Below are 26316 nucleotides of genomic sequence, written 5' to 3' on the forward strand. Positions count from 1 at the left end.
GAGCTGCTAACCGTAAAACAAACGTATGCATATGCATTTTATAAATTTTGCATAAACATAGAGTCACGTATGCCACATATATATATATATATCACACACAAACTTGTTTACCTAAGGTCCTTAAGACGTACACATTCCGTTCTTAATGAAAAGACTTCACTAGCTCCAGACTTGGCTTTCAGTATTTAAGTATGACTTGTCTATTGCCATAGAAATCCTAACTCACCGTGAAGATTCACCGTTGCGAAGAAATAATTCTTTGTAGATTTTTCTGCTTTGATGTCTCCACAAGGACATTCAGCCTTTTGAGTTGTGATTGCTTGGATTACCTATAGCAACTGGATGGACATCTGCAACAAGTAAATGAAAAAATTAAGGTGAATCACTACCCGTCTTAATGAATCCCAATCATAAACTTGAGTCTAAAATTACTTTTCTTAATTATTTTAGACCTCAAAACTTTGAGATACTGCCGGAAAGTTCATTTCATTAATCTTATGGCTCTGTACCAAAAGTAACACACGACACTACAATCTGATTTAAAAGCAGATTAAAATAAATAAAAACTTTGCTACTGGTATTACTACTCAACTTTTATTGGTTTAATTGTTCTTCCATTGTTTCGTCGTCTTTCTATACGCTCATCGATAACGTTTCGGTTGCTTTCCATGAGTTTCACGTGAAATTTGGTTATTGTCAGAAATGGATGCCACGTCTTTTCTGAAGATCTCTGTTCTCTATTTTAATTTTCTTCTCATGGTATCTTTTATTTTTGGCTTACAAACTCTTTCTGCACCGGCTCTCAGCGAAACATTATTCAGGAAAGAAAGAAAAACTAACTTATTTAATAAACTGTGAAGGAAGTCAGGCGACCTTAGTCACTGCGGTGCAACAGAGCAAACTGAGGAAAAAGATGATTGGATTATTAATATCTTTTCACAGCTGCCCAGACTTTACTGGAATATATAGTAGATTAGGCTTTCTCTGAGGGAGAAACGAATATATTAACCCCATTTTCTTTATCTTGCATAGCAACCTCGTCCCCTTACTGTGCAATACGTTATATCCCTATTTGCTAGGCCCCATATCACAAAAAAAGTGAAGAGAAAGCAGAGACTACGCCAACCGCTCATGCCAAACGTTAAACTCCCTGGCTATGTTTGTGTGTGTGTGTTTGTGTGTGTGTGTCTGTCTGTCTACCTGTTTGTGTGTGTGTGTGTGTGGGGAGGGGGGGGGGGAGATGTAACGAATGGCAAGAGAAAGAGGAATATCTTAATGTTCAGTCATGAATTGTTAGTTGGATTCCAATTTTTAAAAAAGTTTGCAATTCGCGAAATCCCCAAAAGATAACTATTTTGTCAAATTGAGACATTTGATCCGTCAAGAGCACCACAAGGGGATATTTGTCCTAAACTGGACATAAATTTATTTTGCACAGTAGTAGTTTATCACTTCTTTCTTGTTCTATAAATGTTTTGTGCATCATTTTAATCGCAAAAAAATTTACATTTCTGGTTATCGGCGTGATTAGATGTTACCTATCCGCTATTGACTACTTATCAGTTACTATTCTACCCTTCTAACAGGTAGGAGGCAGCTGTGTGTTTTAGATTTTCATCGGAAATTGCAACAAACGGACGGCATTATTTATTTTACAAAATTTATTTTTTACAAGACGCATTTACTTAGGAATTCTGACAATACAATTATAAGCTATACACAGTCCTTTCGTACATTGATAAAGTACAATGTGACTTCAGTACACATCCCAACGCTTGCTGCTTAAACAGTAGGGCTTCACCGTAACAATACGTGGTCTTACAACTTTTTCACCAACTATTTGAAAGGTTCCACAGAGGGGAAACGCTCTTCGCCGATGTCAGAGCTTCATGTGTTTTATTTAAAAGGAAACGTGCGTGTAGTATAAATCATAAGTTCTAAATTGTTTGATGCTCCTGACGACAGAAAGAAAGACTAGACCAATGAGTTAGACCTTGCTCCTCAGTGGTGGTTAAATACATATGTCACGGAGATAAGACGGAACTGATGTTTCACGATGTATATTAACGACAAATGGCTCAGCTTCTAAAACTTTTAAGCAGTATTTCTATTATTATCAATTTATTACAAATCAGTACGAATGCATATCAAAACAGGGTCGAAATACAGAAAGAAAATTATTCTACATACTCAAAACTTCCAGTTATAAAGCACTATAATTTACAGAACACGCGCTAATTATTTAACATAATCCCATGGAAAAAAATGTACACTGCCTTAATCGCCCTGTAATAAACACTTTGGGTCATTTATACAAAATGCACTTTATTGAAACATTTTAAATAAATTATTTCAAGAAAAACAAAATAGTGAGAAAATATAAACGAATTACTTAAAACAGATGTACGCTGTATTCGTCAATACCAATATTTATATGTTTTTACAGAGTTATTCCGCAAAAAAAGGTCTAACATCAAAAATGTAGTTTGCAGAAATGTTTAAACAAAGTCAAAGGATAGGCAGGCTTTTGAAGAGACAGTATCCATTTTGTTTCGGCCTACAAAGGCTTTTGTTCATTACTATTCACATCAGGTGTAGGGAATATCTGCTTTCGCCCTTCTGGCTTTCAGAAAGAATTGCAATGTACTTTCTTAACAAATCGATATAACAGCGTATTTTCCTTCCACAAAAAAAGATAAAAACGAGAAATGAAACAACAATTTTCTTTATACAACATTTTGTGGAAACAATACTGTATGCTTGCAACACTTTATGGTCGGAAATGCTGCATTGTTCGAGACACACATTCTTAACTATAAACTGCAACTTGTGCAAGATTACATTGGAGATACTTTCTCTTTAATAAATGTTATTATCCTTTTGTATGCCAGTGCATTACATTATGTACCTCAGCGCTCGGCCTCCAGAAACTCAAGTAGTTTCACCAAGTCCAGTGCAGCAATGGCAATGCTAACACCATACCAAAGCATCAGTCATTTCTTTTTTTTTAAATTGTGGATTACTTGGCCAAGTTTCTGGTTAGAGAATAGTTCTGGGGTCAGAGTTTCTGTAAGAGTGCTCCCCTGGTCCAGGTGATGATGAATTACTCGGAGGTGTTGGAATACCACTTGCTCCTGTGCTCTGACACACATACCATTCGCTCAGGTTAGCTGCGTGGGAAGATGTGATGGGGTCAAGCTGGGAGGCTGAAGCCGGGGGGTCCCGACCTGAGTCCGAAGAAGGAGAGACCAGCGAGGGGGTGGAGGATTCGTATCCCGAGCTGGGGGGTGGAGATTTGCAATGGACCTTCATGTGCTTGCGAAGTGAACTCGGGTGCGTGTACGATTTATCACAGCCTCTTACTTTGCAGTTATAGGGCTTGTCACTTGTGTGCACATGCGAGTGCTTTTTCCTGTCGCTGCTGTTAGCAAAACGTCTGTCACAGCCTTCAAATTCACACTTAAAGGGCTTTTCTCCTGAAAGAAATCGACAAGGGGCAGAGTGATGAGTTCACTGACGTGCAGGTATTATCTTTCATTATTAACATTATTATCCACTATAAAAATTGCAACTTAATCACTAACACGTATCTCAAACCAAGAAAAAGACCCGTTGTTTTAACTACTTGGAGCAACGATTTTGCAGTGGAGTGTTGCAGGTACGTTCCTGTAGATCTGGTGTGACGTAATGGTTTCTGCTTTTTAGACTTAATGCAAAGGCCCAAGAAGCAGTCACTTGTTCTAAGTGACTTACAATGGATTTCTGAAACAGCAGGGAAGGGAAATAACAAACTTTTTTTTTGGTTTTCAATTATTATTCTAATGGTTATTATTCCTAATGAACATTGCAATATCATTAATCGTCAATTTTGTTTTAAAAACTACATGTCAGTGGTAAGCACAATACAGTGCAAGGCGACGTGTTTTACAACAGAGACCCTTCACCGAACTCTCCAAATGTCGATTTAATATTACACCGTAATTAGCCAAACGTTCAGAAAGCCGTTAGAATAATTTGACCTTCACTTGCTAGGTTGAGACGGCCAATCAACGATATTAGTGTTGTACAAGCTAGTAGTAAGTTAGTGGACCCATGGGGAAGCCCAGACTCATAAACACTGTTATTGTGCCGTGTCTGGAGCGTCCGACACTGCGAGTATGAAGTCTGCTTGGCCAATTCCCGAGAGTTCTAAACTCCTCCTGGCTACATATTTCTCCTTCTTTACTATTAATGCTGTGTATAAAGGAGTGAGTAATATAAGATTAACTGCGACCAATCCTTGTTAAGTGTCATCTCACCAGTTAACTCAGTCCTGGCTAAGATGAATCAGTTGAATAAAGCCTCCCTGAAATTGAATTTAAACTTTGCATCACGCAACTTAGTAAAAGATGTGTACCTGGTGAAAAACTCGACAAGCTGCTTGCATGTTCTAATCAATCTTTTAACATGCATGTTAAATTCTAGATTTGGACTTCATACGGTAATATTTTATAAGTGAGGTGACAAAACTACTGAAGTCTCTGTTTACCCAGAGGCAATCTTTTCATGCTTGTTGAAATAAATAATGTAAAAGGGACGGGATTTCAATTCAATAAAACTAGCCTATAAAGGACTGAAGCCAATCAAACGGCATGAATATTTTACAACATAATTACTTTGTTAATAGAATTACTATACTTGCTATTTTTTATTTAAGAATTTAGTAACAATAGTGTGTGCAATTTTAAACTAAAAGAGAAATGCGATATTTATCATCCTTACAGTGATTAATTGCAACATATGGAGAATGCTGTTTAACTGAAATATTGGGGACGTGTACGCAATCGATACTACTAAACACACAGCTCTTTTTATTGGATACTATAATATTTTAAAATAAATAGAAATAACGTCGGTCGAATGAATTGTTTTCCTTTGCAAATTAAGTGCTCATCACTCTTAACATCTGAGGTGAAGTCGCTGGAAGTGCTGGGAAAGTTAGCTTAGGCCAGTGCCATCAATTGTTGGACCCAAACAGCGTGCCTGCTCAGCAACCATTGCATAGATACATTTGTATGCATAATACATTCAACTGTTTAAAAATATGAAACCTAATGCATTCAGTACGTTCTTTTGGAGCATCCATTTCACATACCCGTGTTACTAACCATTTCCCTTTTTAACCAAGTGTTACATTTTTATTAGTGCTATCGCGATGTTTAAGTGACATAGTGAAGGAAAAAAAAATGTGTTGAATTTAAGTTAAAATTAGATTCCTAGCTATAAGAGAGGCCGACAATCCTCCCCTAGATACCATGTACTTCAATTCCATTTTCAGAAAAAAAAGCCCAGCCGTCATTACACAGTTACGTAACAGAGGATACTTGGAGGCCGGAAAAGAAGAGAAAAAGAAAATGCGAGCACGCAGTTTAGAAAAGTTTCCAAGTAGCAAAGTGGCTCAGATTATATCGTACCTAACCAGTTGACAGGCCCGAACCTCTCCACCACACCACACCCCCCCCCCCAACCCTTAACACCACTCTCCCACCACCTCCCCCCCCACCCAAAAAAATCCACTATCGACCATTCGCAACCCTCCGCTCGGCAAAAGCTGGTCAGGAGATAAAATAAACAACAAGAGGAGCGTGCATCGCTGGCGCACCATTGATCATGAAGCTGAAATATGTCCAGTCTTTTGAGGAGAAATTTTGAGTGGAGGGTCGGTGGAGGTAGAATTTGCCGTAAAGGTTTACTACTCGAGCACAAAGCAGGCAATAGACAATAAGAGAGCGAGTCCGCGACGTATCGAACCGCTGCTGTATGCTCAATTAATACAGGCTTTTCTAAAAAAAAATCCCGAGGAGGGGGAAATCTCATCTCTGTGGTTGCATTACTTATAGATTATTCTGGCTCGGGAAGTTCAAACGCAGCTTTGAATGAGCTTCGATCTGCTGAATTTACTTGCTGCTAAGTGGAACTAGCAGATGTTTATGACACATGTCCCAGTTTCACAAATGGCTCTGCAAATGACATTTTTTTTCAGAACGTAGGCCTGAAGATTTGTTTTCATTTGTTCTAGGCCTCGAAAATGTTTGGATTGTTTTGTTTATGAAAAAATGAAAAGCTGATAGGTTAGGAAGTGGATAGACATTTGGAGTGATGATACAGAACATGATTAATATATTTTTGCTTGTGGATTCTACCAAAACCAATAAAGGGCAAAATAGACAACGCTTTTCTTAATAATTCTCCACCACCTATAAAAGCTTTCACTGAAATTGACTTAACCTTAAAATATTGTCCACTGAGAGCTAAACGGCATGTTTTTCAACAACCTTTAACTGCCGCTGAAGGTAGAAACCTAGTGACTTTTAATTTCAGTCGAAATTGAATCAGAGCAGATTTATTATCTGTAACCGGAAGACTGTTTACAGCTAAAACGTTATGCATTATTTATTACCCACAACAATTCAAAGTTCTCGGAGCTGTGTGGTTTTTCTAAATGCTGCAACAACAAAAAAAAAATCGGCTATTTTCCAAGCCACATAAAACCCATGCTCGCTGTGCATTTGTCCCACTGGTAATATAACGAAAACATATTTTATTAACGAAAATGCATTTAGAAGTACGTAATAGAATGATCCTTCGAAAGTACTGACCTGTGTGAGTTCTTTTGTGGATCTTGAGATTTTCTGATCTGGCAAAGACTTTCCCACAGCCAGGGAATGGACAGGGGAATGGTTTCTCGCCAGTGTGGACTCTGATGTGATTTACAAGTTTATATTTGGCTTTGAAAGGCTTTCCCTCTCGTGGACACTCTTCCCAGAAACAGATATGATTCGACTGTTCTGGTCCCCCAACGTGTTCCACTGTTACGTGAGTAACCAGTTCGTGCATCGTGCTAAAAGTTTTTGAGCATGGCTTTTTAGTGATAGGGTCCGGTTCAGTCCACTTGCAGATCAGTTCCTGCTTGATGGGTTGCCTCATGTAGCGAAAAAAAGCACCTGGACCGTGGTGGCCAGTTATATTCATGTTAATGTTTATACCACCGTAGCCATGTAGAGGGGAAGAGGCAAAAGGATCACTCCTGGAACTTGCCACTTGACTGTAGTGCTCAGACCTGGCGTACATATCTCCAGGTAGACCCAGTCTTAACTGTCCGTTCAGATGGTGTCCAGCTGGGACTGCAAGGGGAGGTTGGTCATGCAGTCCAGGGAATAGAGAGTGGCTCCCAGCCTCGGGGTGACCATGGTGTCCGGGGTAACTACCTGTTGTTGATACAAACATTCCGTGGTGAGAACTTGTGCCGGGATATTGATCAGTGAGCCCTGGCATTACTGAGGATGTCAAATCCCTGCGGATGAGGAAATCTCTACCTGCCGAGATAGCCTGGGCAGTGTAGCTGGCGTGGGAGTGCGAGACCGAGTAACTGACTGCTGCCGCCGCCTGCGCTGGGCCAAACGCTGCCGTGGGATTGGAGACAACTTCAGCGTGGCCTGCCATATGATGGTGATGATGATGGTGGTGATGGTGGTGGGGATGGGTTGGGCTGAGTTTAAGTGCGGCGGCGGCTGCAGGGTGCCCCATGTGTTCAGGCCCGAAAGGACTCGGCCCCAGGCGGGGTTCTCCAGTATTCTCCCCAGGGTGCGTGTGTGCCATTGAGTGGGGATGGCCGCTGAGCCCCGGGAAACCTGTCATGTTCTGAGGGGGATGGTGATGATGATGGTGGTGAGCTCCTGCCAGATCTACTAATCTCAGCGCTGGATTTCGTTTGGCGAATGATGATGGGTCCATCATCTGATTCCCTAATGCATCCATGCTCATAATGCCTAACAGCGGGAAAATAAAAAAAAAACGTTTCTTTCAAAGTTACCGAACTTTAGAAACTCGTTCTTTGCCAACGTGGAAAGCCATTCGGTGTGGAGTGTGCAGCGCGATAGCAGCAGCAGGACGCTTTGAGAAACTGAATTGAGATTCATGAACTGCTTTGCAGCCCGTCGAGCTCCGCGAGCAACACGCAATCCCATTGGTCAGTCTCCGATGATTGACAGTTCCACTTACTTACCCCAGTCAGGGCACATGCGTATTAGACCAAGTCTTGGCACTTTTGGTGGTGTGATTGGGGGTGGAGGGGGGGGGGGGAGGTTAAGATTGTGGTTGCGGGGATATGTAGGGAGGGGGGTAGTGGTAGCTAGTGGAGAACGTGGAAAAGTATTTGTTTTCTTTGGCTTGTTTTTGTTGCTGGCTTGCACCATGCTCATTTTATCAGGGAAACCTTTCCTTTTAGATTTCTTCCCTCACTCGCTTTCTGCTGCTGAAGGAGTCTTGCCCTCAACAACGCAATTTTTAAAAAAGATTTGGAAGTTGGTGCGGGGTGGATTTATAGAGGTTGTGGTGGGGGTGGGGGTATCCAACAAAAAGTGAATAATTAATATTCCCCCTCTACACTTGGTCATATAATTCATTCCCGGGCGGGGGGTGTGAAAACAACGGTGAATTTGGGCAGGATTTAAAGGTTTGTGGGGGTTAAGGCTAATTATTAAGTTATGTGTAAATGCATATGAAAGTTCCCTGGAATTATGAAACTAAATTCCAACCGTTGTTTATCAGATCAAAGACTCTACCGTTTAGCTTTCAAAACAAAAAAATGGGGAAAATTTGGAACAGTCGATCAACAGACAGTACGGGGAAAAAAAGGGCACTGCAGGAGAGTTGAAAAAAAAGTTCACTAGATCCGCTATCCACGAACAGTTATGAAGCGTAGGAAAGTTTATCCTGCCGGCGAGCCGATCAAGCACTATCATATTTTAACCAAATCTAGCCCCCACCAGTCCCAGCGACTCATCTAGGGGTGTTTTCTCTCGCTCTCTCTTTCTCTGTGTCCTGTGCTGGCAAGAAGCGCTGAATTGAAAATGAGGTTATGGCCTGTTATGCTCAGGCGGGAAATTAGTGATTTTTATCTTTCCCGACACTACCCGACTCCTAGTCGTGTTATTTTCTTGACACAGACAAAAAAAAATCAGACGGCTGATAGTTCTTAGCTGACGATCAAAGAGATCCCAGTCAGTGGTATCTATGAACTTTCTCTCTCCCCCACCAGCCCCGCCATCCGAGAGTTTGTACAGCGTGTACGAACTTAGTGAGTTCTGGCTGTAGTCACGGGTTAGCCGTTCTCTAAGACAGAATCCAGAGAAGTTTTGGTTCTGGTGGCGGGAGGGGGTGGGGGTATAGTTTTGTTCCCTAAAGCGTGGTAAGTTTTTGTTTTGTTAGTTTCCGACACTGTGTTTCGACAGATTGTCGAAAGATGTAATTTGCAGCCTGCATTACAAGTCGGGTTTCTCCTTTGCTGTAATTTTGTGTGCAATTGCAAGACACTGCGTGAAGCGGGGGAGATACAGACCGTGTTCCGAGTGCGGTCTGCGAATAGGCAACTTGCATTGCACGGGAAGACTAAAGTGTAGCGTACTATCGGGAGGCATAGAGAGAGAGAGAGCCATGATAGATTGTCAGTTGTTCCCTTCTGTCTACGTAAACACGATTCAGACGCTTTTAAGACCGAGCTGCGCTTCTTATATCAGTCTGACTTTTTCATGTTTCTTACAGCTCCAGAACGTAATGCTATCTGCAATCCCACCCCCTACCCCACATCTATGTCCGCAACTGTAACTTATCTTCAATACATAACGCCCGGTTAATGCGTTCTGAGTGCCTACGTCTGTCTAACCATCTCGCCAAACACGTTAAAAAAAAGTAGTTTAGTTCTTTGTTTTCCGGGTGACTCAAATGTGTAACCTTGCAGCCCGTTAGATTTTGCAACACGGGCGCTGCAGGGACGTGGATACCCGGTGCTGCCCTTTTCCGTGGATTTAGGCCGTCGTTCTGAACTGATCTACGGCAGAGGCTTGAAGCGTTCCGCCCCTAGCGCTACAATACGAGAGAGAGAGAGAGAGAGGGAGAGAGAGAGAGAAAAGGTAGGTTTTTGAAAGGGAGGTGGGAGCAATAGCGGGGACAGAAATTTATGGTGGAGGGGGTGGGTGTGGGGTGAGCGGGAGAGGGGGAGGGAGAGGCGAGAGAGGGGAGAAATAGCACATTTAAACTTGAAGGAAAATGTAAGTAATTCCTGTACGTGCGAGGAATGTTTCCAGAGTCAGACTAACACTGGAAACTAGAAAGGATTTTTTTAAAAAAGAAAAGTATGATCAAATTGGGAACAGGTGGGGGAGGGGTAGGGGCACGGCGGTGGGAAAAATCACAGTCATTCAAAAAAATTCTCTGCAGTCATAGCAAGTGTGCTTAGTACAATGAAGGGTTCGCTTCAATTATAAACATTAACGTAGTCCCCCACCTCCCAAAAAAACATAGATTACCAGAAGGCATTCTACTCAGATAGTGCAAAAATGTAATTAACTGTTGAGTAATAATTTCAAATGTGGCTTTAGGATTTTTAATGACGTTCAACGAGGGCTAAACTGAAGTTGTATTAATATCTGCATAACTGTGTTAATCTTTCCCACGACTTGCAGTGTCACAATTGCTGACATTTTCTCTTCCGGTTAATGGCTATATCACTTGTCTCGGGCCATCACTCGAAATTCCAAAGTGAATTAATGATCAGCTACAATTTTGAATCCCCCGCCTAACCCCTCCACCAAAGCACAGGCGTGTTAACAGAGCAGGATGTAATGTGGATCTGCGATTGTTGATGCGTTTGCATTTCAGCGTCCAGGGATTCACGGTACAGGTTTAAACTGGGCTTTGTGCATGTGCTGCTGCATACCTGGTCAAGGTCCCACCTTGCTTTCAGTTTATCCGTTATCTGTCGAGTAATTTCTCAGTCGCAAACCGAGGACCCTAGAAAAGAACGCTGTGATATATAAATGTCTTCCAAAGGCAAAATGCAATGCAGCAGAAACTCTCAAGCGAGCGTATTATAAGATATCCAAATATCAAAGTGTGATTGAGAGTAATAGCATTATGGTGCGACTATACATTTATTACACATAATGTTACACCGAGCTCTGATTTTTCTTATTTTACTTAATGTTATTCAAATACTGGATAAGGATTACACTAGTGCTGCATAAGGATTAGATTAGTAAGATTTCATTACAGCAGACTTTTGAGAACAAAATCTTCTTTATGTTCAATATAACTCGCGAGAACGCTCCTTATTCATCACTGTAAATGTACTCTAGCTAAATAGGGCGTTGAAGTAAAGAATATACAGCGTCACAATGCATGCATCCATCTATGAACATGTAAGTAAGATGGAAGTACTTCGTTTTAACGTAATTGATTTTTCCAGCCCATTGTTTAATTTATTTGTAAATACTGCAAGCGATCATGAAATATAGAAAAACGTGTTCCGCGCCCCCCCCCCCACCCCCCACCCCGCCTCCACCCCGGATATGTGATTTACAGTCAGCCCCCAAACAACATTTTCAGACACTAGCCCGTTGCTAGCACTTTTGTCATCGACAGGATATTTCACTCTGTGATTAAGATGTCACAAAATAACACGAGGCAGACGTTATGCCCTTCTTATGGCGGGCAGTTCACAGCTTCCTGCACCCCATTATAAACAGGAAATTATTGCAGAATTCCAAGTTTGCAGACTGCAGGATCAGCACTAAAGAAATCCAACAGAGATCCTAAGGAACTTTGATTAAACCCTAGTGTAAAGTGAAGCCCGCCGGGAACATTAAAAAAATTGAAATGCAACAAATAGGCGTGGTATCTGCTTTTGGTTAAATTGAAATTGAGCACTGAAATTTCAAATTAATTTATAAAGTTACTCGCGGAAAATGCGTTGAAATAAAACAGTTTATGGGAAACCCTCTCCTTTTCCTGAACCTCAACTCTGGCATCGTTTTAATGCAATGTTTTCTATAAGCTCTTTTTAATCAGAAACTCGATTTAGAAAAAAAAGCTAGAAGCTTAGTAATTTAGAATCCCAAGATTCCATGCGTTATATTTGCACCTTTCAACCCACCCATCAAACGTTTGGCGTAATGAGCAAAGAAATACTTCGTTTTTACTACAGATTAGTTTGGCTGGGTTGCATATGTGGGGGTTTGTGCACGTCTGCATTTTAAGTCAGAAGGTTTAATCTGAGAATCCATCTACTCCTGCACACACAAAAAAATACAATGATACATTTCTGGGGAATGGTTATAATTTCCCCATTAAATAATTGGAAAAAAAAATCAAGCAAAAAGTCGAATAACATGAACCTGCTGAATAGAAGGGGCTAGTTTATCCAATTGCCAGAAATAACTCCCTCCACAAACACAAGCTGTGAGTGCTTGGACATTAGCAACCACATAAGCATTCTATTAGAATTCGGTGCATTTGTCTTCATCGATGTGAATTTTGTAAATATCTCGTTAAAAGTGGTAAAGTCGTGTGGTGTATCATTGTGAAAAATATACGAACAATTCCTATTAAGGCAACAATGATAAAGCAAAGACACTATCCTAGTTTAAGTCACTGTACTAAGTATATATAGTACTGAATGATAAGCTGCAGCTAATAAGCATCATTGAGATGATTAAAGTACGAACAGCAGAATTACATTTTATATTTAATATAGTGGCGATTTATTCTCTTTAAAATATACTTGCTCCATATAGGAAGCTGCAAAGAGACCCCTCCCCACCCTTATCCCAGTTACTCGCGATGTTAATGTTCGTGTATCAGCAACTGTTATACTGTTGGTAGGTTAAAGGCATTAATGAAAGTTTTCGCCAAGCAACGCCGATTTAGTTGTATTGTTTTTGTTTGGTCTGAGCAATATTTCAGTAACAACCTACCTGCTTTGCAGTCACGCAATGTTGCAAACGCAGCTGAAAAATAAAAATGCTAACATACCTTTGTGATAGCAATTGATATCGTAAAAGGCAAGGGAACCTATGTTAAGGCAGTAGACTCGTAATCCACAACCATGGGTGCCGAGACAGAAGGAGGCATTTGTTTTACTGCATGTTAGTTTCTCCAATCGAAGGAAGTTAGGGTGTGATAACAAGTGTGGTAACAACCACGATGGAGAACACTGAGAATCCTGGATATGTATCTCGCGATATACTTCATTCAGGATCACTCTTTACGCCTTCAATATTGCCACAATGTAAACATATTGCACATTGATTCTAAATGGTACACAACGGTGCAAAATTTCAAACGCAATGTTGCATTTCAAAACAAAAGGTATACCACGTAACTCGTTTCTTTACCTGTTGTGTTGGTCACGGAGATAGTCTTCATCTTCATGAAGACCTATAACCAGTGCATGGTTGCAAAAAAGTGGAAAGCAACTAGAAATTAAACAACTTGCATAATTCATTCAATATAATGTGCACACGATTGTAGCAATGCAGACTGGTTACAGTAACAAGCGGTGCTATTTGAATTTCACAGGTTTGACCTGGACATTGTATTTGTGCAACTAATCCAAAGTGCTATATTTGTGTTTAATATTTTAAACATTTTTCAATCACAGGTCAACTAAAACGCACACAATTGTGAATCATATAACTCTGAGTGATATCCATTTGTGGCATTGCCAGAAATTATAACGCCCTGACAGCTAAGTGGGCCTGCAAATCGTGCGTTTTTATTGCTTCTATATAAATACAGAACCATTATGGGGACAAGGAATACACTTGATAGGTTGAGGTCAACCACGGCCCAGTTATTTTCACAAACAATTAGTTGCAGCCACAGCAAATGGTTATATATATCCCTGCTGACTACTATTTCCACAGATGACCCAGCTATCGTTGGCAAACGATTTCTCAATTTGGAAAGTTTTCTTTCCGTCATGGTCCCACTGATGTGGCTAAAACATAGATACCTGTAGCCCTCATGCTCATCAGAGGGCATAAACCCATCAAGGAGATCAAAGTCCCAGTCTTAAATTGATCCAAATATGCGTCCAGCTTTCATTACACTCAAATCGTCCGTAAATGAATTAAAGAATGCAAATGTCATGCAATAATGTGGCAGTCCAGGCACATTGGGTCGTAGGTTGTTGTTACAATGAGATGGTCGTCAAATATTTATTCTAGTACTGCCATGCAGAGAACATTGAACTACAGCAAACAGCTGGTTGTGGGATGTACTGTCACTAATTTGTACAGTATGTGACCACATAAAACACTGTAAGTGACAACGATACAGATTGGGGATTGAAAACCACGAGTAAAGAAAGATCTCATTGCCTTTTTAAAATGTTCATGGTTGATCCCCAATTTCATAGATAAGTGTTCATATACTGATTGACTAATCAGGCAACGATTACTGTTACATAAACCTTTCCGTATCCGTATTTGTTTCAAAGAAAGTACTCAGCTGTTTATTAATAAAGTACCAATTGAGTAAATTACAACTTTTAGTTCCCTGGTATATAACTTAAAGGTATAAAATCGCCATGGTACCATGTTAAACAGGACATTACAATCGTTTAACACCAACAACGTGGTTTTAAATACAGGAGTGGAAATTTCAATGTTAGGAACATTTCATTTTGTAGTGTGCATGTTTACATAGTTGCAATATGTATTTGTCGTTAAGCTGTAAATCAATAATTCAATGACATTAACGTGCACCTACAGTAGAACTGATGGCGCCTGTGTTTTTGAAGTGTACAGAGCGTACTAAACAAACGTGAAAAAAAAAATCTCGGGGCTTGGCAGTTGGAATTTTAAATCAACTATGACAACGTGAAGAAACTAAAAGGAAAAAGAAAACTGCAGAATGCAAGTCTAACTTAAAGCATAGTGTTGCTTGCATATGTGTTTGCGTGTGTATGCGTGCATCTGCAGCAGTTAAGCATAATACTTAGACCTGTAAAACACATATTACAGTGTCATCTTTCAGCTTGTGTAGTTTTGGAAAAATATACACATCATTCCGAGATTCCCGTGTTGCATTTTATCACACATACCCCAGACAGACCAACAACACAATAGGATGTTTGACAATCTATATAAAATGTGCAGTCTGAATAATTTCCTTTGGTCGTATGATGCATATAAATAAATAGTAAGATAATTGAATCACTAGATAGCAAGATCAAATAAGTTAAAAATTGGCGAAGGCCTGCGCTTTAAATCCGCATGTTTGTTTTAATTAAATGGTAAGAATAACGAAATAACATGATTAGCTTATGTCTCGAATACCAATAGCGGTGGATACTTGGCTAAACGTAATAGAGTGGCTTCGTGATCTGTTGAACAGCTGGAAGACTACCTATGCATAAAATGCATCTAGTGATATTGAAGATTGGAATTAGTGCGTGGAAATTTATTTTCCTCAAGGTATTATTGATCTGTGAATCGCCACTATGGACATGGCGTCCTAATTTTTCGTTGTAATTTTACATTGTTCCCTCCAATTTTACTTGTTCCAATACCATATGCAGTTATGACCTTTCGGATCCTCCTGCGAAAACGTGTTCTTTATATTAAACTCAACTACAGCTGCTGATAGTTAGGCGTCGCAAAGTCCTCGTGAATTCGCCTCCACCCTCAACGCCCCCATCCCAAACAACACCACCCCCCAACCCCACACCCCGAAAGTCTGTTGAATCTTCACATTATCATCTGAACGCATTTGACGTCCAGGTGTATTTTACGATAGCCTGTCTTTTTTTAAGGTAAATGCATATATTGCAACATAAGCGCATAGACTCTCAGGCTTATTGTTCCACAGCTGTCCTCATTCGAAAAACAAAACACAAGGCATGGGATAACCAGTTCGTCCTTCCCAAAAGTTGGGAAAATCTCCTGACGTAAACTTTTCACGCACTTCTTAAACTTCTTCTAACCCGAGAATAAATGCAGCAAAAATAAAGGAATTAGTGTCAGAATGTTTTCTTTCAACACTGGGATACCCTGGTCCGCTGAAAGACCTGCCAAGTTTATAACCACAAAACTCACGTGAGAATGTTTCATCTATATATAAACAAAAATGTCTATCTCCCTACAAGCTGTCTGTAAGAAAACACATAAAGGAAATAAAATCCCGAAAATGGAATTATAGCAAATCGTTCAAGATACGATCACAGCTCTAGCGGTGATGTGATGCACGCAACTCAAGGCAGACAGGCGGATAATGGCTAAAGACTAGAGTGACCTTCAAAAATCCCCCCGTTCCACTCCCGCCCCCCCCCCACCCCCCACCCCCCCGCCCAAAGTTTCTAAGACAAACCTCTGGCAGTTGGAATTTTAATTCAAAGCCACGGGCAACTTGAAACAAAATACTAGAAATGTGAACGTCTGCCTAAGGGGAAGCATGATAGCATGTTTTGGGGGCTGCTGTACCTAATAGTTTGAGTGGAGCTAATTTTGGGTTTGCCAAAACATCTTTTGAACACGGGCTAAAATTTACGTTTGCTTTGATAAGGTTCTATCATAGCCCCAGCGGAAAGGTCTCGATTACATGAAGCATGAGAAAAGTTTAAAATGCACACAGGGAAAAAAAAAGTCATGTCACTGAAGACCCCAGCACTGGTACCCCGTCGTATCCAATGTTGCGGATGTAAATATCGGATATATTTACGTGAACGTAAGAATAGCAGAGGGAGAGAGGGGAAAAAAAAACGTTCTGTTTGCAGTTCCGAATAAAGAGCACTTGCATTTTAAACTATTGTTTCCCCACTTTAGTCAACGACTTTCTACTTCCCCCACACCCAATATTTTCGAAGGTTTGCATTATGTGGAATTGTATGGCTCCGGCACATGTGGTCGGTCACGGGTCAGGGGTCAAAAGATATGGTATTTCAGAAGTCGGGAACTTCAGAGCAATTCTTGCGCGCAAAAAGCCAACTGACTAACTTGATTGGAATCAATTTTAATAGGGATAAATATGATAAACTAAGCGGTATTTAATGCACTGAAACGAACGTTAGAGGCAATCCTAACTCTACACTGATTTTTAAAATATTAGCACATTTTAAACAATTATGAAAATCATATGCAGAAAAAATATATCTATTAAATATATTGTGTTAGGATTAATCATTAGGAACAAATTTGCAACACGACTTTAGCATTACAATTAAAATCAGTTAAATGGCATTAATGGAAATATGCATGTTTAAGGGGTCGTGAATGCAAACACCAATTAATTACCTCAATATCCGAAAGCATTTGCTTACCGGCAGAACGCGGATAACGGCACGCGTTATTGAGCTCACTTTTTGAAGGATTTGCACTGGACTCAAATATGCATAAAGCCCATGTTAGGTGCGAGTGTGCATGCAAACGAAACTACACTTCAGCGACAGCAACAGTCTATCTTAATCACAAATAAACGATTGAATGATTAACTTCGTTTCGAGATATAAATCAAATTTAAATTTTAAATTAGACTCAATGAAAATAGGCAGAATTTTAAATCACACACACAGAAAAATTCCTTTTGTAAACTAACACTTCAACCTCGAGGCAAATATTTCCTCCCCCACCACCCTCCCTTCACAGAACAACTAAATGCTTTGCTATCCATCGGTTGAAAACAATACGAGGGAAAATATCAGTACACACAAATGCATTCGAATGGAAATGCATAATTCAGAGCCATTTGCACCTAGTTTGCTTTTATTGCAACATGATGGCCCCTGACAAGGGCTATTCTGAGGAAACAAAAAAATCTGACTGATATCTCTATTCTCTTTTTAGTCAATTGCATTTACATGAAAGATGATGGAAATTCAGAGGTCAGGAGTCGTTTAGTAAAAAGTCACTTGAATACACGTGCCTCCCTTACCGTCCTCCACCTGTTGAAGAAGATGTCTTCGATCTTTTAATTCAGGTAACTTCGAAGTAAAAAAAATCTACTTTGTAGCTTTGCCTAGGTAGTCATTCTTCATTTCGCCTTTTCAAGGTTTCTGGAAGCAGTTAGGGAATGTATGATGAAGCAGAAATGAGCCGTCAGGATGATATTTTAATGGCTTATATGTCACGTCGGTGCATGTGGCTTTGAACTCAAGCAGCCTGCGTTTCCTGCGGAGAGCACGGCAAATCCCACTTGATAACTTCTACCATCCCACAACTTTTAAAATCAGCCCTTCTTTGTATGTTTGAAGATATAGCCTAAAGATAACGCTAAGGGAAACGTTTACTTTTCATACTCTTTAAGTGTCCCTTTAGAATTTGCACACACTTTCAAATGAGCAGTAAATCTTTTTGAATCAAATTACTCCAGCTTCTGCTCATCGACTGCTGTGATTTTAATATCCATGTTTTCAGCATATTACATCATTTAAAGCAATGCTATGATGTTAGCTATTGTACTCACTCAGCAAGGCAATATCGCGTTCCATCTAATTCTTAGGGAGCACATACACGAACAAGCTGGAAAATAACATTTCATTATATGCACAAAAAGCGTGGGGGTCTGATGCATCGTAAGATCCCGTTTAACCGCAGACATACTCTCACGTAAGATGATTTCAAATGATTAAAGTACCTGAAATGTACACTTGCAATTCCTTATCAGATAACCGACGCTTGGAATTAATCGGCAAAGTAGTCACCGCATCAAACCGACTTAAATTAGGAATATTCACTAAAGAGTCACCCATTTTAAAAATAATTTGTTGCTACACTTCAAACGTCAACACTTCCCCCTCCCAATCCCTCAGTTTTCCAACATTTAGCATTAAACTTGTTTTCTTGAGGGAAACCTGTAAAATATAACTGCAACTGGATCAGCCGAGGAAAGTCATTTAAACCGCCGCCAATACCCCCGCGCGAATAATCTTTTTTTCTCTCTCTGCCTCTTAAGTTAACCTGTTGTACCTTTATGTGAAAGCTTTAAAAATAGTTAAAAACTAAGTGGGCACAAACGTTCGTATAAATGTGATATTCGACAAGGAAAGAGTTGAATTGGGAAGAGAGGGAGCGGGAAACAAGGTAACTATTTTACAATGTGTCCTTGCAAAGTGATAGTCCACTAACGGAGATAATTATTAAAGGATCCGGTGAGGCTTCTTTGTTATAAAATAAGACTTTAACACAGATTTAGCTTCAAGGAAACTCATTGAAGTGGTGAACAAAAGGTAAATTGAACGATTCCGATTCTTTGTTGGCTTTTACGTTTCTATTGCTAGAATATAATTAGACTTAATGAATATGCAAACTATTGGCCCTCACGTTAATCATTAAATTACTTTGTAGAAACACAGAAGATGGACTTTAGCAAATTTGGAGTTGTGAGTGGCAAGGAATATTCAAAAACATGATGTAGAAAACGGCTAGATTTTTCTTAGCTGACAGTATTCATAAACCATTTTCACTTCCTTTGTTTCTTATCAATGAAAAGAGCACCGAACGTTTTTTTTTAAAAAAGGGGAAATCCTTACTTTCAGCTATTCTGCAATTGTTTGAGAGCCTATAGATATGTATAGAGCAACTCATTGTCACTTTAGAGAGAGAAAAAAAAGGCCCAAGCAAGATGTTTTCAATCGCCTTTTACATGGGGAAAGACAGGTTAATCAAGGGTTTCGTCTCGAAAACAACCAAGTGTTGTATGTTTGCACTGAATCCAAACATATGCATTTTCTGAACCCAATTCAAAAGAGTGTTCTTTCTCTTTTTGCTCACTCATCTGGGTAAGTGAATTTTCACCGGCGATCAAAAAGCTACTGAACAACAAAGGAAGCCGCCCGCTTTTTCTCTCGTCTGGAGTTGTGGCACATGAACGAATTTCAAACAGTCTGACAAGGGGTGACTGAATTGTGAAGTCGAGGAAGACAAGAGTTTTTTTTTCTCTCTCCCTCTCTTCAGTTCGCTCTTTTCTGCTGCCCGTCTCTCCCCCCACCCTCCTCCCCACGACCACCACCCCCACCTCCCCTCCTCTTTCCATATTATTATATATAAAAAAAGAGAGAGAGGACAGAGGAAAAGAAAGAAAATCTGGACTCGACAATAATTTATCAGGAGCGACTGTCATGCGCGCACAATACCTGGGATTGATGAGGCGAGCGGGCCAATCAGAAGGCGGGATGGTCGGCCCCAGTCGTTGATTGGTGACCGGGCGCAACGGGGCAGCACGGGCCTGGCCAATGGGCTCGGAAGTCGGAGGGCACGTGATCCCTCCCCCAACTCCCATTCATCAAGGGGATGGTGTTGTCTTTTCAATTCATTTATCTGCAGGAATGATTGCCGCTATCATTCTCGAGCTCACCGCCCGGCTGATGAGGTGAAAGTTTCTCCCCAGGAAGATAAACCGCAAAAGACAATATTGCATGATTTGCGTTTGCAGAGGGGGGAATATCTCCAGCAAATTCCCACACGCTGAAGAGAGAGAAAAGGAGAAAGAAAAATAAGGAGTTTTTGCAAGTCCTCCAAACAGACTCAGAGACTGTTTTCCATTGAGCAAGTTTCGTTGTGAATTGCCTTTCTTTCTTTTCAACACACAAAAAAAATATACCATTATTCCTTCGCCAACCCCCATCGCCAGACGATGCTTTTGGACGCTGGACCTCAATATCCTACTCTTGGAGTGACTACCTTCGGCTCATCTCGACATCACTCAACAGGCGATGTCAACGACCGAGAAGTAGGGCTGGGGATCAATCCTTTCGCTGACGGGATGGGCGCTTTTAAGATCAGCCCCAGCACTCACGATCTCGCATCGGGTCAAACTGCCTTCACATCGCAGGCTCCGGGTTACGCCGCTGCTCTGGGACACCATCCGAGCCATGTGAGTTCGTACAGCAGCGCAGCGTTCAACTCGACCCGGGACTTTCTGTTTCGCAACCGGGGCTTTGGGGAAGCGGCGGCCAGCGCCGGCCACAGTCTGTTCGCCTCAGCGGCTGCTGCGGGCAGCTTCGCCGGACCTCATGGACATACTGACGCCGCGGGGCACCTACTCTTCCCGGGTCTTCACGAGCAACCGACCAGCCACGCTTCGTCCAATGCACATGTAATGAACGGCCAAATGCGCTTAGGTTTTTCAGGGGACATGTACGGCAGAGCAGACCAGTACAGCCAAGTTACTAGTCCCAGATCGGACCACTACGCTTCGACCCAGCTACACAGCTATGGCCCCATGAACATGAACATGGCGGCCCATCATGGGGCCGGGGCCTTCTTTCGTTATATGAGGCAACCCATTAAGCAAGAACTCATATGTAAATGGGTAGAGCCCGAACAGTTGACGAATCCTAAAAAATCCTGCAACAAAACTTTTAGCACAATGCACGAACTGGTTACTCACGTAACAGTGGAACACGTTGGGGGACCAGAACAGTCGAATCATATCTGTTTCTGGGAAGAGTGTTCAAGAGAGGGAAAGCCTTTCAAAGCCAAATATAAACTTGTAAATCACATCAGAGTCCACACTGGCGAGAAACCATTCCCCTGTCCATTCCCTGGCTGTGGGAAAGTCTTTGCCAGATCAGAAAATCTCAAGATCCACAAGAGAACTCACACAGGTATGGCGAATGTGTTTAACCGTAAAAGAGAGAGTAGAATACTGTGAAACATTACTAGCCGTTTCAAACGTATTTTCATATTTCTAAAATAAACGGGACATTCCAAGTATTTATTCAGTAACGCGTTGTACATGCGTGTGAAGATAAATATTTATATCAGAATAAAATTAGCATGTTTAAGTATTTTGATTTCCCTTAACTCCCTGTGTTCTGTATTTGTGAGCTCTGTTCTTTTAAAATCTAGAACTATGTTACATTCTGTGCAGTTCTGCAATTGCATTAAAAGCAATGCTTAATGATTTCCAAAATTGAAGGAAATAGTCACGCAGCAAATATATTGTGATAATTGCATATCTTTTCATTCAATTATTACTGTGTTTAATTTTATCTCTTGAGGAAATTATTCAGGACTGATGGTTTGCTTAGTTTCGTTGCAAATTCACAGCCAACAATTGCACTGTATATTTTTCTTCCTCGCTTCCTCTTTTCTGTCGCATTTTGTGTTTACATATTTATAGATGTCTATATATGTACATAAGTGTGTGTGTCTGCGTAGATCTAAAACTGCAAAAATAACTTTTGTACACTCAGAGGCAGAATGCATGTTTGCGTGTCTATTTGTGTGTGTGTGTGTGTGTGTGTTTGCGTGCGTGTGTGATGCACCTTAAGATACATTTTGGGATCTCCAGGGCTTACCACCTTGTTAAAACTTGGTTCACAACATGCGATTGTGGGGAAAATAGCGTTCGACAAACAATGTCGATGCTAATGACACATAATGGCTAGGTAGTTGTAAAGATTTTGCAAAGTCGAGATTTAACACTTTCTCGACTATAAAACCTCCAGGGGCACTTAGCAACAATTCACTTCACTGCATGAGATGTCCACCGACTCTTACTTTAAATAAACATAATTGGAAACGCTTTAATTAAAGTGAAAATGTAAATAGCATGAGCAAATAATCATTTCTGTTGTATTTTTGTAAACGCTGTTTCAGCGTATGCGTTGTAAGGGTTTACGTTAGTTCATCGGAGAAGCATTTCATTTCAAAAGGGGAGCAGCACTAAATATAAGAAACAGAAATCTAAAGCTGCTCTGTTGCAATAATTTCAACTTTATTCAAGGTTCCCCTGCATTTTCGAAAGAGCAATAAAGATTTATTTATTCAAGCAAGGCCGCTTACGGCAGCTGCAATATTATGTCAGCAGTCACTGATAAATCCAGCAAAGAATCGGCATTTATTAATTTAATCTTAGGCATTCTTTATAAAATTCCGAGCTGTTTACATACATTTTTTTTTTAAAAACGATGCAGTTATTTACGTTTGGCGATAAATGTTTTGTAGATTTCGGTCGAAGTGTGGTCCAAAATTTGGGCTTGTTTTCACGATGGCTGCTTGTCTTATCTTGTTAATGCACACACAGGGTTGTATTAATAACTGTGCACAGCGAATTTGAAAGGAGCTAAAATTACTGCTGAGCCTTACTAAAAAATTGTCATCGTTGATAGGCGAGAAACCGTTCAAGTGTGAGTTCGAAGGGTGCGATAGGCGTTTCGCTAACAGCAGCGACCGTAAGAAGCACATGCACGTGCACACTTCCGACAAGCCGTACCTCTGCAAAATGTGTGACAAGTCCTACACTCATCCCAGCTCTCTGCGAAAACACATGAAGGTAAATAACAATAAAAATATCAGTTTGAGTTGCGAAATATTTACAGCGGCATTAAATAAGTCCAAGGCTTTATGTGCTTAAGGAGCATGAGGAAATTGAATGGTCATCTTGTGTATCTGACAGCCTCAACGCTGTGCGCATTAAATGAAAAGAGGCACTGTCCCTTTTATAGCCTGGTGTGGTCAATATATTTTGTTCTATCATAGATCAAACCTAAACATTGTTCACAGCGATGACAGCCTTTATCTTAATCAAAAACATGTCGGGCGTTTTTGGTGTGATACTTTTGTATATTTGACAAGTTTTCGAATATTATTTTTAAAGCGAGTTTTCTTTTGGTAATGCCATATCAATTTAAGCTGGACAGTGTGTGCAAATTTACTTTACTATTGCAAAGCTCCAGTTGTCTTAGCCTGACATGGTGGATGGTTTTTTTTTAGGTCCACGAAGCATCCTCTCAAGGATCACAGCCTTCTCCAGCGGCAAGTTCCGGCTACGAGTCCTCAACACCCCCCACCATCGTGTCGCCCTCCACAGAAAACCAGACCAACAGTTCAATGTCCCCAACATCTTCAGCAGTCCACCACACGTCCAACCACAGCACGCTTTCATCGAACTTTAACGAATGGTACGTTTAAGTAGACATACATCAAAAAATTACAAAAACATACAAAAAAAACTTTTCACAAAAAGACTCCAAAGTTACGATCGCGAGGAATCAAAGACAATAAAAAGCTGCCAATAGACGCCGAGAGGATTTTTTTTTTAAAAAAAGAAAGGAAGAAACCAAAACCTTGAAAGGTTACATTGTAGCAAATTTTAAAATGCATGTAGGACGATGATATTTCTCTAGTCATTGCCTAGTGCCAGGATCAAAGCAAGAACGGATAAAGCTTTGAAATTGCATGTGTTCTATGGCAGCGGCCTTTTCTCTCCTTTTTTTGTAAATATAGAATTATTAGTTTAAGAGTCTAATGTTTCAATCTTGTACATAGGCACATCACAGGGGATTTGTCAACGTGGTATTTGCAAATATGGGCGACGGTTGGAATAAAATGCAATTATTTGTTTATGGATGGCAAAAAAGTTACTATAGTCGATGTGTACCAAAATGTGAATTAATTTGTATTTCAGTCTCAACTGAGAGTCAGAAAGCTAGCAGATACTATTGTTATTAATGTGCTTTTTGTATCCAGTGCAAACCTTCGTCCCAAAGTCCAGTCGGAGTAGTGAAGTGTTCAAAGTGTTGCTTGTTATGTCAAAAACAAATCGTAGTGCAAGCTTGGAACTCCGTGTTAAAATGTAACTTTGTTTTATGTAAGACTTGATATTAAAGCAAAATAAGAAATTTATCTGTTCATTGCCTTCGCAGTTGCGATAAATTTATGTATATATTCCCAATCTCCATATTTATCCGCATGTACGTAAATTACCGGTATTACGTGTTACAGATATTCGATATTTATGAAAGATGCATTCGTATGTAAAACCTAGTTTACAAACTGTTCCATAACATTTCGTACAATATTAAAGATTCCAAAATCCAATGCGTTGCATTCAGTATTTTTATTCATACGGCAAATTATTGCACGCCAAAGAATAAAATAATCAAGGAAATAGGGAGCACAATATGCTTCTTTTTACGTTGCTGAAATCGTGTCTATTAAACCACGAGAAAACTGCCTTTGGAGATATAAAAATAATGGATTAAAGCATCCCTGCTGATATTAGCTTATTGCGTAATTAGTATTCATACCTAAATTTATGAAACAAAATTTTTGGCTCACTATATAATAATATTTAAAATTAACTTTTCAGAGCTTGCAGTAGCAGCCATAAAATATCAGAGAGGGGAAGATTACTCTTGCAACATAAATATTAACACTGGGCATTTAATTGATGCGTGGCGTAAAGCTAACCGTCTGACTCCACAGGAAGTTAGCGGAAAGAATAATATGTCCTTTTCGGACACATTTGTTTATAGAAGCGCGTTGATGGATATTACACTTTTTTTTGAAAGCCTTGAAATTTAAAATATATCTATGCAATTAGGCAGCATTATAGACACTTTTTAAAGATTTAATTATGGGAGATTTCCCTAACCTTTTCATATGTAAGGGCAAAATGCACATATACGGTTTTTTTTTGCAATTAGCCAAGGCCGTTGTGACTTCATAGTTTTTACTATTTCAAATGTTAATAACTGGTATCAATTGACATTATTTATAATTTACGTTTTTTGTTTAAACTGTGAATTATAACCAGGATTCTAAACCCAACCACTCACTGCGAAATTAAATCTACAAAGACAATTTATTTTATGCCATCTGATTTTCTTTCTGCGCCTTTACTTATTTAATTCCCATTCACTTTTAAAATTCCATTCCATCCAAAGGTGCCCTGATAGAAATTGCTAAGTGAGGAAAAAAATAAAAATCTAAATTACTTATGTTTAATGACTGTAGCCAAACGCCTGTTTCACTAAATCAGATTGTCCTCCTTGCTATTTACTTTGATAGATTTGCAGGCTATACTGCTTCCACTAACTTAGCTACGCTTGTTGGAACTGTTGGGCTTTGTTCTTCATTGTAGCTTGCATGACCGCCCCATTAAGCAGACAACATATCAACAGACAACACAAATCATGATGCTAGCTAAAGTTACCAAAGCTTGTGATGTCCATAGAATACATAACAGAAAATGACCTTCCGGGAGATGAGATTGATAGTTTAACTGCTTATTCAAAGATTAGGGCTATAGGGGATAGTGCTATATGGTAAGCAGGCGGCTTAGAGAAAGAGATAAGTTCATCTGGTGTAGGAAACGCAATGTTGCACCAAATGCAATTACATTCGTAAATATTAGTTCAGTCATCATACTCAGAAATGTAATGTTGATGTTTTCCAACATCGGTTTGAAATTGTCTTAACTGACAAGCAGGGAAGGCAGAGAATGCTGATTCGAACGTTCATCCGTGATGTTTGGCAATGTACTAGTTTTTGTAATTTTTTTTTAAAAAAAGAAAAATCAAGCCATGGCCTTATGTACGTTTGCCTGTAGGATGGCACTTTTTAAATTAATGTTTTCAGCAGCCGGTAACAGTCAGTCATAGCAGTGTTGAAAGTAAAACCAATCATAGAGCGCCACCTTGTAGATGGAAGGATTGTAAGGACTGAACTGCCAGTGGGATGGAGGGATTCGCTCAACAACATATTTGAAAAA

General features: G+C 40.0%; 2 protein-coding genes across 3 annotated transcripts; one reads left to right on the plus strand and one right to left on the minus strand.

Annotated features, from left to right (window-relative positions):
• Positions 1-1904: 1904 nt before the first annotated feature.
• On the minus strand, positions 1905-9766 carry zic4 (zic family member 4). 2 transcript variants are annotated; one of them, XM_072572014.1, is made up of 3 exons: positions 7853-9766; positions 6639-7247; positions 1905-3476 (listed from the first exon to the last, which is right to left on the minus strand). In XM_072572014.1, exons 1-3 carry the CDS (start codon positions 8004-8006, stop codon positions 3040-3042), a joined length of 1200 nt encoding a protein of 399 aa, XP_072428115.1. In that variant the 5' UTR covers positions 8007-9766; the 3' UTR covers positions 1905-3039. The 2 variants fall into 2 exon arrangements, with proteins under 2 accessions (XP_072428115.1, XP_072428114.1); XM_072572013.1 differs by having other exon boundaries at positions 6639-8007.
• A 10030-nt stretch (positions 9767-19796) lies between these two features.
• LOC140478705 (zinc finger protein ZIC 1) lies at positions 19797-24641 on the plus strand. The gene is made up of 3 exons (XM_072572015.1): positions 19797-21421; positions 22931-23094; positions 23535-24641. The coding sequence occupies exons 1-3, from the start codon at positions 20449-20451 to the stop codon at positions 23730-23732; spliced, it is 1335 nt and encodes a 444-aa protein (XP_072428116.1). The 5' UTR covers positions 19797-20448; the 3' UTR covers positions 23733-24641.
• The last annotated feature ends 1675 nt before the right edge of the window (positions 24642-26316 follow it).

This window comes from Chiloscyllium punctatum, chromosome 6, assembly GCF_047496795.1.
Source record: "Chiloscyllium punctatum isolate Juve2018m chromosome 6, sChiPun1.3, whole genome shotgun sequence".
NCBI lineage: Eukaryota > Metazoa > Chordata > Chondrichthyes > Orectolobiformes > Hemiscylliidae > Chiloscyllium > Chiloscyllium punctatum.